This window comes from Corvus hawaiiensis, chromosome 30 (genome assembly GCF_020740725.1).
Source record: "Corvus hawaiiensis isolate bCorHaw1 chromosome 30, bCorHaw1.pri.cur, whole genome shotgun sequence".
In the NCBI taxonomy this organism is placed as follows: Eukaryota; Metazoa; Chordata; class Aves; order Passeriformes; family Corvidae; genus Corvus; species Corvus hawaiiensis.
In genome coordinates, this window is record NC_063242.1 from 19368656 (window position 1) to 19385277 (window position 16622).

The window sequence follows — 16622 nt, forward strand, 5'->3', positions numbered from 1 at the left end:
AGCTGGGGCTCCTGGTAGCTCCTGGCAGAGCTTCTGCACAGTTCTTTTGAAACTGTCCATAAGTCCCTTGTTAAACTTTCATGTGACAAATTTCTTTTTGGATTTGTTGATAATTAACTGTTGCAGTGCTAGGTTTAGTTTAGCAAGCTGCAGCTTTCCCTGGGAGCTCAGCGGGGCTGCTTAGGGCAGGGCAGCCATTCCGCCCTCCCGTAGTCCATTTCGGACGGCCCCGCACTCTTGCTCCGGTGGCTGTCAGCTCTACAGCACAGTGACGGCGAAGGAGGCGAGAAAGGACCCTCCATGAGGGTTTCAGAGGACTTTTCCTGGTGATCCCCAGAGGCAGAGAGACCTCCTGATCTGGGTGCAAGGGGGTTTTGTCAGATCGCAGGGGTGGTACCTGGGCAGAGTTGGGGTACAGGAACCAATAGGGAGAGCCCGAGGGAGTGGTCAGGGCTAGGGACAAGGGTAAGCGGGAGGGAGCAACAGGGGATAGGAAAAGGAATGGGTGAACAGATCACCACAATTAACTTGGTAAATTGCACTGGTTATTGATATTAATTTTCCTGGGCAGTTTCCTTCCTATATTTTAATAAGTTTTTCTGACTTGTTTCCTTAAATAACCAATACCAGTTCTGCAATAGTATTGCATATCTATCAAGAGTTGTATAGGAAAAAGTATGAAAGCTGTAAAAGCTTCTGGAAGGAAGACTCGTTGCATCCCTCTTTCCAGGTGTCTTGAATCTACAAGCTGCTGTCAGAATTCCTCAGTCAGCAGCAGATCACCTCCCTTCCACTGCTTTTTTGCCCTTAGACGTAGATCATAAATGACTGGTAATTCTTTGTTGATTTGTTGTGGATTTTTTTCTCCTTGAAAGGCCTGAAAGAAACTATTTTTTTCCTGATCTGCACCACATGAAGTTTGAGATTGAAGATGGTGCTACTGTCGAAGGAGGGAAAATTCGGTTTGGCTATGATCCTCAGGAATTTCCTAGCTTCAGTTGGAGAGGATATGCCCTGATGTCCTCTATACAAGTAAGCTGGTATTTCACTCAAGACTTTGGGGTGAAAATGAAAACAAAAGTGCATGGCACATATGTCTTTATAGTGCTGCTGTGTGTGTGGAAGGTCATGGAGAAAAGACAGAAAAAAGAACAGGATCTCACTAATCCAAACCCTTTGGCACTATGCTGCTGTTTGGATTAGTGAGTGTTGGTATTACTGTCAGGTCATTTGCACATTGCTTCAGCAAGTGTGTCTTCATCAGAGATTTTCTTTGAGGTTGGTTTTTTTATGAGATAGGTGTAAAGAAAGGAACGTATAGCTTTAAAGTCTTTAATAGTAAGTGCAGAAATTCTTGTCATGCCAAGAACAGCAGAAACAGCAGAAGATTAATGCTTGGCTAAATAATTTGAATTGCACGGTTCTGTGGCAGTCTCTGTCCGTAAGATTTTCAGGTACAATCACAGTGCTGTCACTGAAGTCATCTTGTATTGGGTAAAGAAGAGAAAGGTGCCAGCTTTTATTATGTGTTATTACAGCAAACAGGAAAGTGTGTGGTTCAGTAAAAGAAGTTGTGAGCAGGGTTGTATTGGCAACATTTATTTTAGTTTCATGACAGACTATGAATAAACTAAACAATAGCTGAGGGAATAAGTAAATCACAGGTAGAAAGTCACCATAATTTCTCTGAGGAGGGAGCTTCTGGCTTTGGACTGAACTGCTGATCAAGTGAAGCAGGATTTTAAAACATTAGGTTTGAGTAATAAATGGGATTTGTTCACTCATCTTGAAAGTACTGCTTTGGTATAATTGTGTCCAGCCTCCATTTGTCCGGGGACTAATGAATCACTGTAGCATGAGACATAAGCACATAACCATTGCACAATGATTTCCTTTATGTTCTTCATTTTTCAGTCTTTCTTCTTTTGTTGTTTTGGTCTTGGGGTCTTTTTAATCCCAGATAATTTTTTAAATTTTCAGTATTATTCCACATTCATAAATTAAGGCAACTCTTCAGTATCTGTGATTTCTTAATGCCTGCTTTCTAATTCAGCTGCTTTTTGCATTTCTTTTCTAGTGGCATTTTGTACAGGCTTTTTATTCTGTTCTCAGATGTGTGAAACAGAGAAAACGTTTGCATTTGGGGAAGTGGACCCCAGTGGTGGGGAGGTTGCTGTGCCACAAGTAGCTTGGAAAGGGACAGCACATGGATTGTGATGGATGAACCGGTGGGAGCTGGGTAGTGAGGGGAGCTTTAGGATTTAGGATGGAAAGAAAGAAACCAAACTCATGAGATTGCACCAATCCTGTCATTTGCGAATCCACCGCGGACCCTTAACATGTCTCTTAGTTTTTTGAAAACTAAATAATGGGGCTGTGTGAATGCTGAGAATTTTGTGGCTCTGGAGGTGCCAGTTCAGCCCCAGGACAAGGACAGCATTCTTGGTATTGCAGCTCTAAGCAACTGCAGGATCTGGTAGAGGATCAGAACTATGGTAACAATCTGAGGTGTCTGCATGCTGTGGGATCTTAGACTAGGATCAATGATTGTGGCCTATTCCTTGGAAAGGCAGGATTATCGGCAGCCCTTGATACCATATGCCTCATTTATGGCATGAGTAGGGAGAATAACAGTAAAATAATGTCTGTGTATCAAGGTGAGGTATCAACACACATGTTAGTTCAGCCATTCTGTGTCCTTCTGGATCAGCTGGTATTCAACGAGAGTTTTATTTCACAGGAGATTTTGTTCTATGCTCTTTTGTAAGCTGCCCATGCCTTTTGTCTTTGCCAAATGGTTTTTCTTTCTCTGGGTGCTGGTAACAAGTAATGTACTTTCCTTTCCTCCTTTTTCCCTTTCTTTTTATTTTTCCCAGCCAGAGGTGGTTGTGCCTATCACTGTGGCTTCCCCTAAGCTCTTCCACCTAGTCCTCCGCTATGTCAGCCTGGGCTCAAAAAGCTCTAAAGGGAAGATCTCAGTTGCTGAGGGAAAACATTTTGGCACTAATTATACTTGTAAGTGAATTAATTTTCTCACTAGGCTTCCCTGTCTTCCTCTGTCATACACCAGCATTGCCATTCCAGTATATACTTGTCTGCATGAACCTTTTTCTTGTAGGGTTTTAGTCTGGTGCTTGCATGGCTTCTAACTGTTCCTCTATTCAGCACATTATGGCTGTTTTTGTTTATTAACTTCCATTTTTCAGAATGAAGTGAGGATAACTTTGAATGTGGAAAAATCAAACCTCTACTTATTTCGCATTATCCTGAGGTATATTAACCCTGGAGATGAAACATTATCTGGTCGCATATCTGCTTGTCAGTCTCAGCCCGGAGCAGGTAGGTGCAACTCAGCAGTGCAACAGGTCAGGGGAATGTTAGATCAGAGAAGGCTTTCCAAGGTGCACCTAAGTCAAGTCTTTAATGTTGCTTAAAAGGCATCGCTTTTAACAGTGTCAGTGCTTTTGTGCTTCTCCTCATACATTTTTGCTGTGAAATTGATGTGGCTGTGTTTGCATGAAACCCCTGCTTGCAATAGTAATCAACACTTGTTTTTTTTCAAATGTTTGCCACACTCAGTATTTTCAGTCCTGTACTTGGAAGCTCTGAACTGTGTTCTGTGAAGCTTTTAAAGAAGAGGCAACAACACTTAGTTAGGTTTACTTGCCTTTAATATTCAAGTTTTAAACGTGGCTTCTGCCTTCATTCCACGATTAACATTTGTTTAGTGATGAACCCAGTCTACCAAGTTAGTTCTGATTACAGACCTCGAAAACATGTGATGACTTTCAGGCCCTGATAAAAGATAAGTACTCCATATCCTTTGAATGGTAGGGGCATACCAAGCCTATATGCAGAATTATGTCTTACTATTCCTGCCTTACTGATTGGAGTAAAGTTACAGATCCTTTTAGTAATTCAAGTAAGACCAAACTGAAGACTTCACAGACACCATTCAGCAGGGTGGCAGCAGTTTGTAGTCATCACTGGCTCCTAGTGACTGGGAGACAGGGAACCAGATTTTGTCTGTGTCCAGAGTCTTCAAAGAGGAAACCTTTAATATTCATAACAATTGATCCTCATGACCTCTATTTGACAAAGCATACCACAGCTGTATTTCTGTAGTACATAGAGTCACAGAATAGTCTGGGTTGGAAGAGACCTTAAAGATTATCCAGTTCCAACCCCTTGCCATGGGCAGGGACACCTTCCACTAGACCAGGTCACTCAGAGCCCCATCCAACCTGGTTTTGAATGCTGCCAGGGATGGGGCATCCACAGCTGGCCCATCATCTCTGCCGAGAAGTTATCTGTCTGTAAGTAAACATTTTAGATGCTACTGAGACCCTCCAATACCTGGAGTATTTGACTTAAAGTCACACAAGAACAGGTCTTGTGTCAGCTGAACATACTGAGAGTCAGTGCAGAGAGAGGTTGAATGGAAAATTATGGAAGGGAAAACCAAAAAAGTGACCATTTCAGAATATTGCAAAACTCATTACAGGGGTCTGGTCATTACAGGGGCAGAGCTCTGCTTTTCTGTACCAGTTTGCTCAAGAGTAATAAGAAAGAAAACAACAACCACTGCATAACTCTGTATGTGGTCAAGTGCATTTCTAATGCATATTGTCTGAAAAGCATTGATCAGCTCCTGTCAAACAAAGTTTAATGGATCAATTTATCAGTCCAGCTCACTAAGCAAGTAGAGACATTTTACACAGTCACATATGTTTTTTAATTGATTTTTTTTTTCTGGCAGGGGCTGCTCAGAGCAAAGAGTTTGTCTTCCCACCCAGCAAGGAGCCCTCTTTTATCACAATCCCAGGAAAAAGCTCCACAGAGCCTTTCTCACTGGTTCCAGGCACGTGGACTGTCAGTATAATGGCAGAGGAAGTCCTCTTGGTAAGAAAACAATTGAGGAAAACAACTGCTAGAAGGTTGTCATGAAATTACTGCTCTGGAGTTACTTGCTGGGAAGAACCCTTCAAGCAAGTAAAATTCAGCACTAGTAAAAAGAGTATAAGCAGCAGAATACAATTATGAAAACCTACACTTCTGCTTTTTTCTTATTTCTTCCCTGACTTTCTCCTGCTCTAATTTTTCTTCTGCTTACAGACTTTAAGTCTATCTGGAATCTGTACCTTCAAATGATGAACTATTATTAACATACAGCACAAAGCATAAATGCCCACAAAAATTAGTAATTTCTTACATATCAGGTGTTGTGTCTAGAGCTTAGCTCAGCCCAGGCCTTAGTTTCTTGACAAAAAATCTTCCTAAGAGTATTGTAAGATGGGCTGCATTATGAGTAGGTCAATTTCTGACTGCTTTTATCCTCCCATCTTTTCTCTCCTTTCATTCATTGAAAACCTGAAAAATTTTCTAGCAGCAATTCTAAGAAATGGCTAGAGAAAGAGAAATGGTTTGGGGTGGTCATTTATGGAAAACCTTAAATATGTGTAATCACAAAAACACCATACTGAAATTCTGATGTATTTTGTACAGGGATAAAAAGTAAGCAGTGTCTCTAGTCATTAAGCCTGGGGCTGTGTTAAATTTATGGAATACCGTGTGAAGTGTTAGTAAAGAGCCTGCAAATATATTTCTTGATGAAAGTGACAGTATTTTTGTGCTGGGTTTTTTTACTAATACCTTTGAAAAGGTATTAATTATCTTAGCCCATCATGTTCTCACATTAGCAGTTGCTATACATAAGCACTAACATCATAATTTAAATAAGCAAGGCAGAACAAAAATATACCAGCTTTTAAAGCACATCTTAATAGGTTAGATGGATATTTTAATCAAGTCATCTGGGATACATGAATCTCCTGTATGGAGTCACCCAGAGTTGAGTTGTGTGCTTCTGGATTGCACTCCTGGATGAAAACTGCAGGCATCTGACTGTGTGTTAGTGAGAAGCAGGCAAGCTCCTTTCTGAGCACATGATGGGAGAGTGGCTTCAGAGTTTCCCTAATCAGAGGGCAGCTGCCTTCATACCATCTTTCTGAAATGATAGAATTAGGGAGACACATTCTGATGTTACTGGCCCAAGTAATAACAGCAAAAAGCCCCACCCACATCTTGCGGATACCCTCTGTACAAATTATTTATGTGATTGGTTTCATTCATTGTTACATTGTGAAAGCCTGGTGATAGATGTTCTTTTTGTCCTTGTTTGAATGCTTTTGCGTTGTTGTGTTCTTTGTTTTTAGGATTATCTGGTGCTGTTACCTAGTGATTACTACGAGGCATCCCTGTTGCAGATCCAAGTTACAGAACCTTGCACACATCCCGGGCCTGCTTCAGCAGAACAGTCAGTAGATGGGCTACAGTGTAAACCAGTGCCTTGGTTTATTTTGTTATCTATCATCTTGCTGCACTTGAAAACAATAATAATCCTGTGTTTTGTTTGTTGCTTTTTTTGTGTAAGCTGCTTGCTCTATCAGCATTTGCCTCTGGGCAGATTTTCCTGTGTCCTTGGCTCAGAGGCAGTGCGTTTCAGACACGGGGGAGAATCCAGAAGAATACCTGTGCGACAGCCAACTCCCAATCAGCCAGCAATGGCCCATATCAGTGGAAGAGAGGTCAGATTCCTGCCTGCTAATTGCAGTCCCATCTGTGCTGTTGACTATAAACCTACCAGACTAAAATGATTGCAGATTTACAGCTCAGGATTTTCAAATCCTAGCACATCCCTAAAACAGACTCTACACCAAGGTCTGCATTTTACACAAAACTGTGTAGAAGTATCAGTGTAGGCAGATTTATAACTGTGACTGGAGTGGACATTCCACTCTGGCAAAAGCATTTCATTAAATAAAAATCCTTCTGCTTCAGGCATACTGGCTGGTTCAGAAGAAGTGACATAATGATTTGTCGGCAGAAATGGTGTACATACATCATTCTAAATTAATCTGTTTTTTTCTTAAATAGCTACACTTAGGTAAGATGTTTGCTTTACTGAAAAACAAGCAGAAGCAATTATGCCACTGCTGTAGGTCCTTTGAAAGCAAAACATGTTATATGAAATGAAAAGATCTACTAAAAGTGTGTTTGGCAAAAATACGGTATTTTATCAACTATGTGACAGAGATGTAAAATGATTATGCCCTTTATTACTGTGTTTGGATATCTATTTTAAAAATATCAAGTATAGCAGGAGTACTCACATGCCACAGGCTCTGGTGCTTCATCATTGATGCATGTGCAAAACTTTACTGGTATGAATAATTGCAGTTAAGTCAAGAGGGCTGTTGACAGAATTATTTACATGTTTAAGTGTTTGTAGCCTAAGGAAATACTGAGAAAAAAACAGTTTAAGTTTGAAAATACTTGTGTAGTCAACTGGAGCAAAACCTTTGTAACCACAACACTTAACTACTTAGAAATATTTTGCATCAAATATTGTATTAACCACTTTGTGCAAGTAACCTGAAAGAAAACCTTGATGCTTCAAAGTGTTATTGTTTGCTGGAGAAGATGCTTTTGCTCTTTGTAGGGAATCAAAATGCAGCATTGCTATAGTAGGAATTTTGTTCCTGGAAATATTTTTTCAGTGGAGAAGTAAACTCAGTTTTTACATGTTATTAAGGATAGCTTAGAGATGATGGTGACAATTTTTTATCATCATTACCTTTCTTCCCTTTCTGCTGGGGAGAAGAGAAATGATAATATATTCATTTCCTAGGGTTATTTTAGAGCTTTCCTAGTACTGTTATAATAGCAGCTGTTTCTTGAACTTGTTTGACTTGATTAGAGGACAAAGTGATATTTATAAGCGTTGCTTGCATTCTGCTAGGTGTCTTCTGTTGAGACACTATGGGACTGGCCCTGGACTAATGCTGACCAGTCAAAAGAGCAGGAAATGGGAGCAGGAAATGGGAGCTTCCTGCAAGAAAAGGGAGTGAAAAATTTAACTACTTTTTTATTTTTTGATTTATTTTGACCCAGGTCAATTTGGAGATGACCGTAAATGTTCCTCAAGTCGGTCGCTATGTTCTGGTTTTTGAATATGCCAACAAAGAGGATCAGATATACACTGCAGAGGTAACAATACATAGCCCTGGACCTGTCACTGAAGGCAGAGTGAGAATATACAGTTGTAAATACAGGTAAGAATTTCTGAAGTAACCACTAAATGATTAAATAAGTATTTGCAATATAATTATACCTTTTATAAATTAGGATCCATTTTACCATGTAGATTGTTCAGATTCTAGGGTGATTTAAAAGCAAGTGCAGGCTTCTGTGGATTTCATACAGATTTTTAATTCTCTTTGTGCAATCAGCTCATTAAATATTGCTACTGCTTAAGTGAATTGTTTTCCTATACAAAGAGTTACTTTTTAATATACATTCTTAAATCCTTATAAACTATTAATCTCCAAGTCCAGTGGAAGAGCATTGCTGTTGGCTACAGATCCCTGCACTGCTTTTCTTTAGTTGAAAGTGTGTGCAAGGGGTTTGGCTATAAAAAATGTAGCAGCCAGTTTTACAAGAGCATTCCCAGCGTTTCTAACAAGATCTGCTGAAGCAGAAGTATAAAGGTCTCTGAAATTCTGTGTAGTCATCCTCTGGCTGTTAGGCTGTAGGCAAGGTCTTCAGTAAAATGCTTCTTTATCCTTGTTGACTGATGAGGTTACTGCAGATGTTTCTGCACAAGAGATTTTGCCTGTCCTGAGTGAGATTGTCTTTAACACTTGAGCACTCAGCTTATTTTGAGCCCTTGGGAGAGCCTACCCCATGCCAGGGAACTACAGACATGCATCCCCCATGAGCCAAGTGTTTGGCAGAATGGAGGCTTAGGGATATTCAGGATGAAATTGCTCAGTAAGAAAAACCATTTTCATCAGCATGTTTGTGATACAGAGCAGAGCCATGTGGAGCAGTGACCTTGTCAGGTTATTGCTGGGGAAAGCTCTTACTTTACCCTGTTATGTAACACTTTGAGCCCCAAACTTCTTGCTATAAATCCTCCATTTCATTGGGTTTTTTGGTGGATTTTGCCCCCAAATACATTTTATGGGCTGATTTCAAACATATTTGTTTGTTTATGTGACCCATTAAAAACATGCTCATGAAAATACAAGGAAAGCCCTTGCTGCTTTAATGTAGCAATGCAGCAAATCCCTCCTGCAGACATTCTGCATGAACTGAATGGTCACATTTTGAGTGAGGTGCTGTGTCATCTTTCCCAAACAGGAAGGTACAAGTCTCCTCTGATAAAAAATAAATCAGGCAATGACATAGTGAGGTACATGTAGATAACAGTACCTTGTAGAATCTGTAAAATATTGTGCCAGACTTTCTTACAGCTCTGTGAGCTTGGTTATTCCAAATGAAACATGGTAAGAGAATAAAACACTACAAGCTTTCAGCAAATCATGAGTAAGGGACCTGTATTTCTCTAGTTTTACATGTCCTTAGCCCTGAGATGACCTTTTTCCTGATCTGTGCTTTAAGCAAGAGTGAAACTTCCACGTTTTCTGGTTTGTACAGGAGGCAAACCTGTTTTTTCACTTGCATTTAGGAGTATCTCAGCATACAGAATAGCTTCCTAAAATCAGGCCTTGCCCAGCTGCCACTGTGTGGGCAAGAGCTGCTGATTCACATGGCAGTAGTGGAAAGGAGGAACTGGTGTGTTCTGGCACCTCACGGAGCACGGCCCAGGCAGAAGAATATTAGTTACATATCATGTTACACAGCGTGGAAACCTCTGCAGATAGCATCTATGTCTGTCCACATCCTACTCAAGCCAGTAGCTCAAATGGGTGTTTGAGCTGAGATCTGGAGGCTTCAGCTGCAACCCACCCAGGATAAGCAGTGTTTTGTACATGGTAGATCCTGTGTCTCACTGGCAAGGACAGTGCATGTTCCACAGTGGCCACAGGCAGGTTAGTTATCATCCAGCAGGAGGGCTAGGTGCTGTGGCTAGCCAGCAGCCAGGCAGTGAGGCTAGGTGACAGCCTAAACAACGTGGCAATGCCAGCAGGCTCATCCTTAATCCTGCTTTCTGTCTCAGTTTCCTTTGTCGCAGCGTTGTAGTTGATGACAGGAATCGCATTGCAGCCTACGACCTTCTAGCAGACACAAAGTTACATCTTAAGGCATCATCCATTAATTTTCTTCTGGTAAGTTGACGTTTTCTTTTCCCCTTTGTAATAGTTATTTCCCTAATTGGGTAAACAAAGATATTTGTCTCCCTATGTTCACATTCTGTAAGGTAATGTGTGAAATTATGTATATTAGATGCTTGAACAGACACGCTTCAAATATACCCAGAGAATGCTGAGGCAAAACTTGTCAGTTTCAAAGACAAACAGAAGTTTGCCTTTATTGGTAACGTTTTTTCCAGCTTTCTTGTGCTTTCTTTTAGTTCCCCTTTCTCTTCTGCAAGTAAACTTTAAATGAAAAATATTCTGGTAGCTTTTATACCTAATTTTTTATTTTCTTTTTTTATCTTCCGTTTTTCTAAATCCTCAAAACCCATGTAGGAGTTTCCTGTGTCTCTTACAAAATTCAGGTAATAAATGCATTTATTTCCGGTAATAAATGCATTCATTAGTCATATATAGCTTTTAGATATTTTAGATATCTAGGCTTTTAGATATTTTAAATAAAAAGCCTTCACTGACCTCTTTTGGCCACACCAGGAATATACTTTACTGGAGACTAAATTTTCTTATGTGTTGTTTGTGGTTTCTATTTTAGAAACACAGGGTTTGTTAAAATCTAGAGTTCAAACCCAGCCAGTAAGAACTATTAGGACTAACAGCTGATACATACTTTCTTCATTTCATGAGTCAGTGTGAACTAATACCTTTTACATTGTCTGTTAGCTCTGTTTAGCAATTGCTGTGTTAACAAGATCCAGTCTTCACGATCTTTAATTGTAGAGGCTACACTTAGCAAAGGATGGAAAAGGGGAAAAGAAGGGCTTCTGGTATATAGACACTAATCATTAAGTCGGTGATAGCAGTTCTGGGGTTAATGATCTGGGTATGATCCCTTCATGCAGACCAGAGAGGCAAATGGGAGTCACCTCCAGAGCTGGAGACATCTGGTTTAAATAAAGGAGAAATGGGGTTGTTGAGGCTATCTGTCAAAAGAGGCTCTTACAACTTGATAGTCTTTATCTCATAGTGATACAGACAAGCTGTCTAAATCCAGACTGTACTTAGCACTAACTTTTTAGCCACTCAAGAAGTGCTGTTCAAAGCTTCAGAATGTACCCTTGTTCTGCTGCAATGGCCTGGAGCCCTGTGGGTTGTTACACGCAGGACAGGCCAAGTGTTGGCTGCCCAGGAAAAGGGATTTTTAGCACTCTGCCTTATACAGGTTTTTGTTTTTTCCCTGCTTTTAAAACACAGGCTGAACCCCCTTAGGAGTTGCTTCCAAACTAAATCACTTTGCATAATAATGAATTTTCCTTCAGCAATTTTTACTTACATTACTACTTGGTGCTAGCTGTCTTACTGCTTATTGGACATCGTCATCTCCTTTTCAAGTAGTTCATGGATAAGTTCTGTAACTTGTGCATATGTATTTTCCTATATATTTTATTAGTGCATACTCTTGTGTCTACCCACAAGCCTTCCCTTATGTCCTTACCACCATGGGTACAGCAGAACTACCACAGATTCATTTGATCATGTCTACTTTTAGTTAAAATAAAAGATCCCATATGACGTCTTGCTTCTTTTGAAATGAGTTCTGAATCCTGGGAGAGAAATCCTGGTATCACTGAAACTCATTCCCATGGCCTTTGCACGACCAAGTGTTTGTATTTGAGAAAATCTGGGAATTCCCCCAGGGTCCAAAAGTCTGTGACACGACAGATGAGGGCTTTTCCCTCCTACCTCTCTACATTCCTTGCCTTGCTTCTCAGCCTTTGGGCTGGTCTTCTGCCTTTCACTTTACCACACATATACTTATGGTTTAGTTATTTCACTTCTGAACAGCCAGTATTCCCTTGACAAGGACAGAAGAATGCTATTTAACCCTAGGGCATTGAGGTACAAGGAGGTAAAGGGATCCAAAATCTTGTGGGAGGTTCATGACAGAGCATGGCTTTGGGCTCATATCTCCCTATGCTAAAATTAGGCTTCATCCTTCCTGTTCAGGCCTGGCCCTGTTATTTATGATATTAATTGTTAATTGTGCCTTGTGCTTATTTTTCAGCATAAGGTTTACATTATATCAGCTGAAGAATTTTCTCCAGAATACGTGGATCCTAAAGTACAGTGCATAGCTGCTTACAGGAGTACCAGTGATGGAAGGTAACTTGCTTGGTTTTATCCTTCCTATTATCTGAGGACAACCTTGAAAGGTAGAATAAATGGTGTTTTAATTCTTTTGAGTGAAGCTTTCCTCAGTGACTCACAGGTGGTTTGTAGGCCACTTTTGCAAAGTAGTCTTTGTAAAGAAGCTGAAGTGTTAGTGTTAATCTAGACAGTCTTTGCACAGGATGTTTTTAATAACTGCCTCTTCCTGGCCGGTCTGAACTACCCAGTGCTGATGTGTGAGAAAACACGCATCTTTCACACTCCATCCAGTATGACAGGTGTCCAAGCTGGAGAATCATTCCTGCTTTGGTGGCCTGAAATGCTTACTGTGCCATCTGGAGTTTTCTTCTGCGTGTTACTGCTTCAGCTGTCCCAAAATGGTGTTAATTTTTCATTAGGTGTGGGAAGTGACTGCCCTTTCGGGCACAAATCCACCAGCTAAACTTGGCAGCATCAAATTACTCAACATATAAACCCCCACCTCACAAACAAGCCATTCCCTTGTCTGTCTCGTCGTGGGGCCCTTAGGGTAGGTGTGCCCTCATCTTTCACCTCACACAGCAATGCCAGCTGAACCTTCTTCTCCATCATACTTTATAGGACCAGTAATTAGGGGATGCATATACTGCTTGGCTGATCCAGGCTAATCTCTTGCTGTGAAGATCTGAACCTGAACCTTGACTTCCCAAGTGGTCAGGTTTGGGTTCCGCAGAGCATCTGCTCTGTCCTGTTGATGCTCTTCCCCTCTCCATCTTTTGTTCTTTGGGACAGAGAGGAACTGTCACTGCGGCTCCCAAATTAGGGACCTCCACATTTCAGCCTGTTGCACTCCCCAGGATGTGCCTCGTGATGCCTACTCCTAAGGCTTTATTCCTACTGATCTAGCAGTGGGAAGGACCTCAAAGTAAAAGTAAATGTCATTTGCAGGACTTAAGAGGCAAAATGAGTTGGTGATTTGGTCTAATAGTTTTCCAGATGGTAGCTTCTAATACAGGGGTTGAATTGAAATAGAAAGCAGAAAAATCTGGATAGTAAATTGGATAAAAACATGTGACTGTGCTTGGCTTCCAAGCATGCATAGCATTGAATCACAGCTTTAATTCGCCTGCTCAGAGTGTTAGCACTGACAGCAGCTTTCTAAGACTGAAGATACTTGTCCTGTCACCTAAGTTATTTTGCAAATCCAGGCATTTATATTCTGAGTAAAACAAGGGAAAGAGGATGGGTGAAAAACATGATTAAAACTAATGTAGAAACTTATACATTTTATTTTGGTTTTGTGTTGGGTATGTTTTAAAACTCTTGTTATATTTGCATCATTTTAGCACTCTGCCTTGTAGCTCATAAAGGTTTCGGTTTTTTCCCTGCTTTTAATACACAGGCTGAACCCCCTTAGGAGCTTAGGTTTATGTTTTTTTGTTGTTATCTGGTGTCATTTTTGCTTTCCTGAAAGTGTTTAAGTTCATCAAGTTGAAAAATGCAAAGGCTTGGCTCAGTTTAACAGTATTATAAGTGGATGCTGCAAATGATTTCCCATACAGGTCTGGCAAATACATCTCAGTTCTGGCACTGAAACATAATTCCCATTCCAGTTCTGGGCCTGTCTGGAGCAAAGATTAATCATTGTCTGTTGAGTACTTACAAGAAGTGAACAAATACAACCAGAAAACCCCCAAAAATATTTTATTGTGCAGTCTTGGAAAATTCTTCTCTCAATCCCAGAATTAAATATGCCAAGGAAGAAATAGTTAAACACAGCAGTGAATGAATAAGGATGCTTTCAAGGAGTACTGTTATTTATTTTGGCTCCAATTCTACAAATATTTGAGAATATACTTAACTTCTAAGTACTTAAGTTGTCCCATTGACTTCAGTGGGAAAACTTCCATGTTTAAGGGTTACACCTATGTAAATATTTGTAGAAATGAGAATTCAATATTAGTACAGATTCTGGTGAATGTAACTAACTGGATTGCCTAAAATATATTTAATTTTTAACACTCCTGATTCTCTTACGTTTCCTCTTCCTTAGCAAATTCTTTCCACTGAAACTTAAAGTTACGGAAATTTTGTGTGAATAAAATCAGGTAATACATTAAAAGTGCACACACTTTCCCCTTTATAAGTTAAATCCGTACCTCTTTTTCTCATTTACTTTATGATCATTTGCCAAGAATCCAAACAGGTACAGGGGTTATTATTGCATTATCAATTGCAATACAGTCTGATACATTGGCTTTTCTAATTCAGCCGCTTTTCCTGTTATGATTAGAACTTTCTCCTGGCCCCAAGGGTAATTACTATGGTTCTGTGTTTAGTGCAGCATGCATTCCCTCCATTTTTGAAACTCCACCAGCAGCTTTGGTTTTGGATGCATTCAAAGATGGGAAGATTTCCGAAGTACAGGAGAATATACTCCATGATCCACTGAGTGCCACTTTACCTGCTGATTCAGTTCATGGAGTCACCTTGACACCGTTACAGGTATCTTGTATTTTGAAAACTTTGCTTCACAAGTCACTGAGAATGTTCTCAGTAAAGTTAAATAGATGAAACACTGTAAGAGAATCAAAACTGGATGATGTGATACCATGAAAATGTTGCAAACTGAGTAAGCCACAGACACAATATAAAGAAAGGGGAAAAAAAACCCAAACAGCAGCTTCTTTTGGAGCTACACAGCAGTCTCACAGACTGCAGAAGAATGTTAAATGTGCTTGGCAGGCAAACAGAGCATTCAGTTGTAATGCTATGTTCCTTGAAGAAATGTAACTTGCTGAGAGATGCTAAGCCCCCTCGCTTTCACTGCAGGTAGGGGGTACTTAGCACAGCTGATAAGCCCAAGAATGTTTCACAAAACAAATATAATCTGTGATTCCGTGATTTAATACCAGAGCTGTTCTTGTTTCTCCAGAACCAGATCACCCTGAGTGGCAGAGTGCCCCACTTGGGCAGATATGTATTTGTGGTACATTTTTATCAGCTGGCACACCCGGTGTTCCCTGTGCAAGTCCGTGTGAATGCAGGACATGTGTGGTCAGGTAGGCATCTGCATTTGATCTAACCCCTTTCCCTTCTCAGCATTTTGGGAAATGGAGCTGTGTTGGGTTGGCTCTGGATGGACACCAGGTGCCCACCGAAGCCGCTGTGTCACTCCCCTCCTCAGCTGGACAGGGGAGAGCCAATATAACAAATGGCTTGTGGGAGGAGATAAGGACATGGAGAGATCACTCACCAATTACCAACGTGGGCCAAACAGACCTGACTTGGGGAAATTAGCTTAATTTGCTACCAGTCAAATCAGAGCAGGGTAATGAGAGCTAAAGCCAAATATTCAAACGCTTTCCTTCCACCTTTCCCTTTTTCCTGGGCTCAGCTTTACTCCCAGATTTCTTCAACTTCTCCCATGGGTGGCACATGGGGATGGAGAATATGGGCTGTACTCAGTTCATCACAGGTTGCCTCTGTTCCTTCCTCCTCAGCAGGGGACTGCTCACACTCTTCGAATGCTTTAGTATGGGATCCCTCATATGGGAGACAGTCCTCCACCAACTTCTCCAACATGAGTCATTCTCCTGGGCTGCAGTTCTTCACTAACTGCTCCAGTGTGGGTCCCTTCCATGAGGTCATGAGGCCTGCGAGGAGCCTGCTCCAGTGTGGGCTTCCCAGAGATTCACAGACCCCTTTGGGCATCCACCTGTTCTTGCGTGGGTCTCCTCCACAGGCTGCAGGTGGATCTCTGCTCCAGCACCTGGAGCACCTCGTCCTTCTCCTTCTTCACTGATCTTGGTGACTGCAGAGTTGTTTCTCTCACGTCTTCTCACTCCTCTCTCTCTGGCTGTAGCTGCTCTTGAGACAGGTTTTTTTCACCTTTCTTAAATATGTTATTCCAGAGGCACTACCATGGTCAGACCTGGCCTTGGCCAGTGTTGGATCTGTCTTGGAGCCAACTGGCATTGGCTCTGTTGGACATGGGAGAAGCTGTCAGAAGCTTAATAGAGCCCACCCCTCCAGTAGCCCCCTGCAACCAAACCTTTTCACATAAACCCACTATATTTTTTCTTCTAGGTACTTTCAGTGCTTCATTCTGCCCTCATACTTCTGGCTGTCGGGTTCAGGTGATTGCAGAAAACCAAACTGAGCTTGACATTTCTGAACCCAGAGTCTCTGTTACAGTGATGATACCAGAAGGAAGAACGCTGGTTCTGGTACGTGTATTACATAAATGTGCTTGAAAATGTTATTCTCTGTTTCACCCTTCATTCAGAGATAGATGCAAAGATGAAAGCCAAAAAGGATAAATTTTTTAATGTTGTGTTTCAGATTAGGATCTTT

The 16622-nt window shown here is 41.0% G+C and overlaps 1 protein-coding gene across 2 annotated transcripts in view; it reads left to right on the top strand.

The window, feature by feature from the left end:
• Positions 1 to 16622, top strand: part of LAMA3 (laminin subunit alpha 3) — a 111255-nt gene that overhangs the window by 44638 nt on the left and 49995 nt on the right. Inside the window, exons 20-30 of one of the 2 annotated variants that reach the window (XM_048289411.1) lie at positions 876 to 1032; positions 2877 to 3015; positions 4760 to 4902; positions 6216 to 6316; positions 6434 to 6587; positions 7954 to 8114; positions 10025 to 10133; positions 12184 to 12281; positions 14606 to 14771; positions 15202 to 15328; positions 16356 to 16495. In XM_048289411.1, the coding sequence (XP_048145368.1) occupies positions 876 to 1032; positions 2877 to 3015; positions 4760 to 4902; positions 6216 to 6316; positions 6434 to 6587; positions 7954 to 8114; positions 10025 to 10133; positions 12184 to 12281; positions 14606 to 14771; positions 15202 to 15328; positions 16356 to 16495 (1495 nt within the window). Of the gene's footprint in view, positions 1 to 875; positions 1033 to 2876; positions 3016 to 3206; positions 3340 to 4759; positions 4903 to 6215; positions 6317 to 6433; positions 6588 to 7953; positions 8115 to 10024; positions 10134 to 12183; positions 12282 to 14605; positions 14772 to 15201; positions 15329 to 16355; positions 16496 to 16622 lie in introns of both variants that reach the window. The other variant, XM_048289413.1, reaches the window with a different exon arrangement.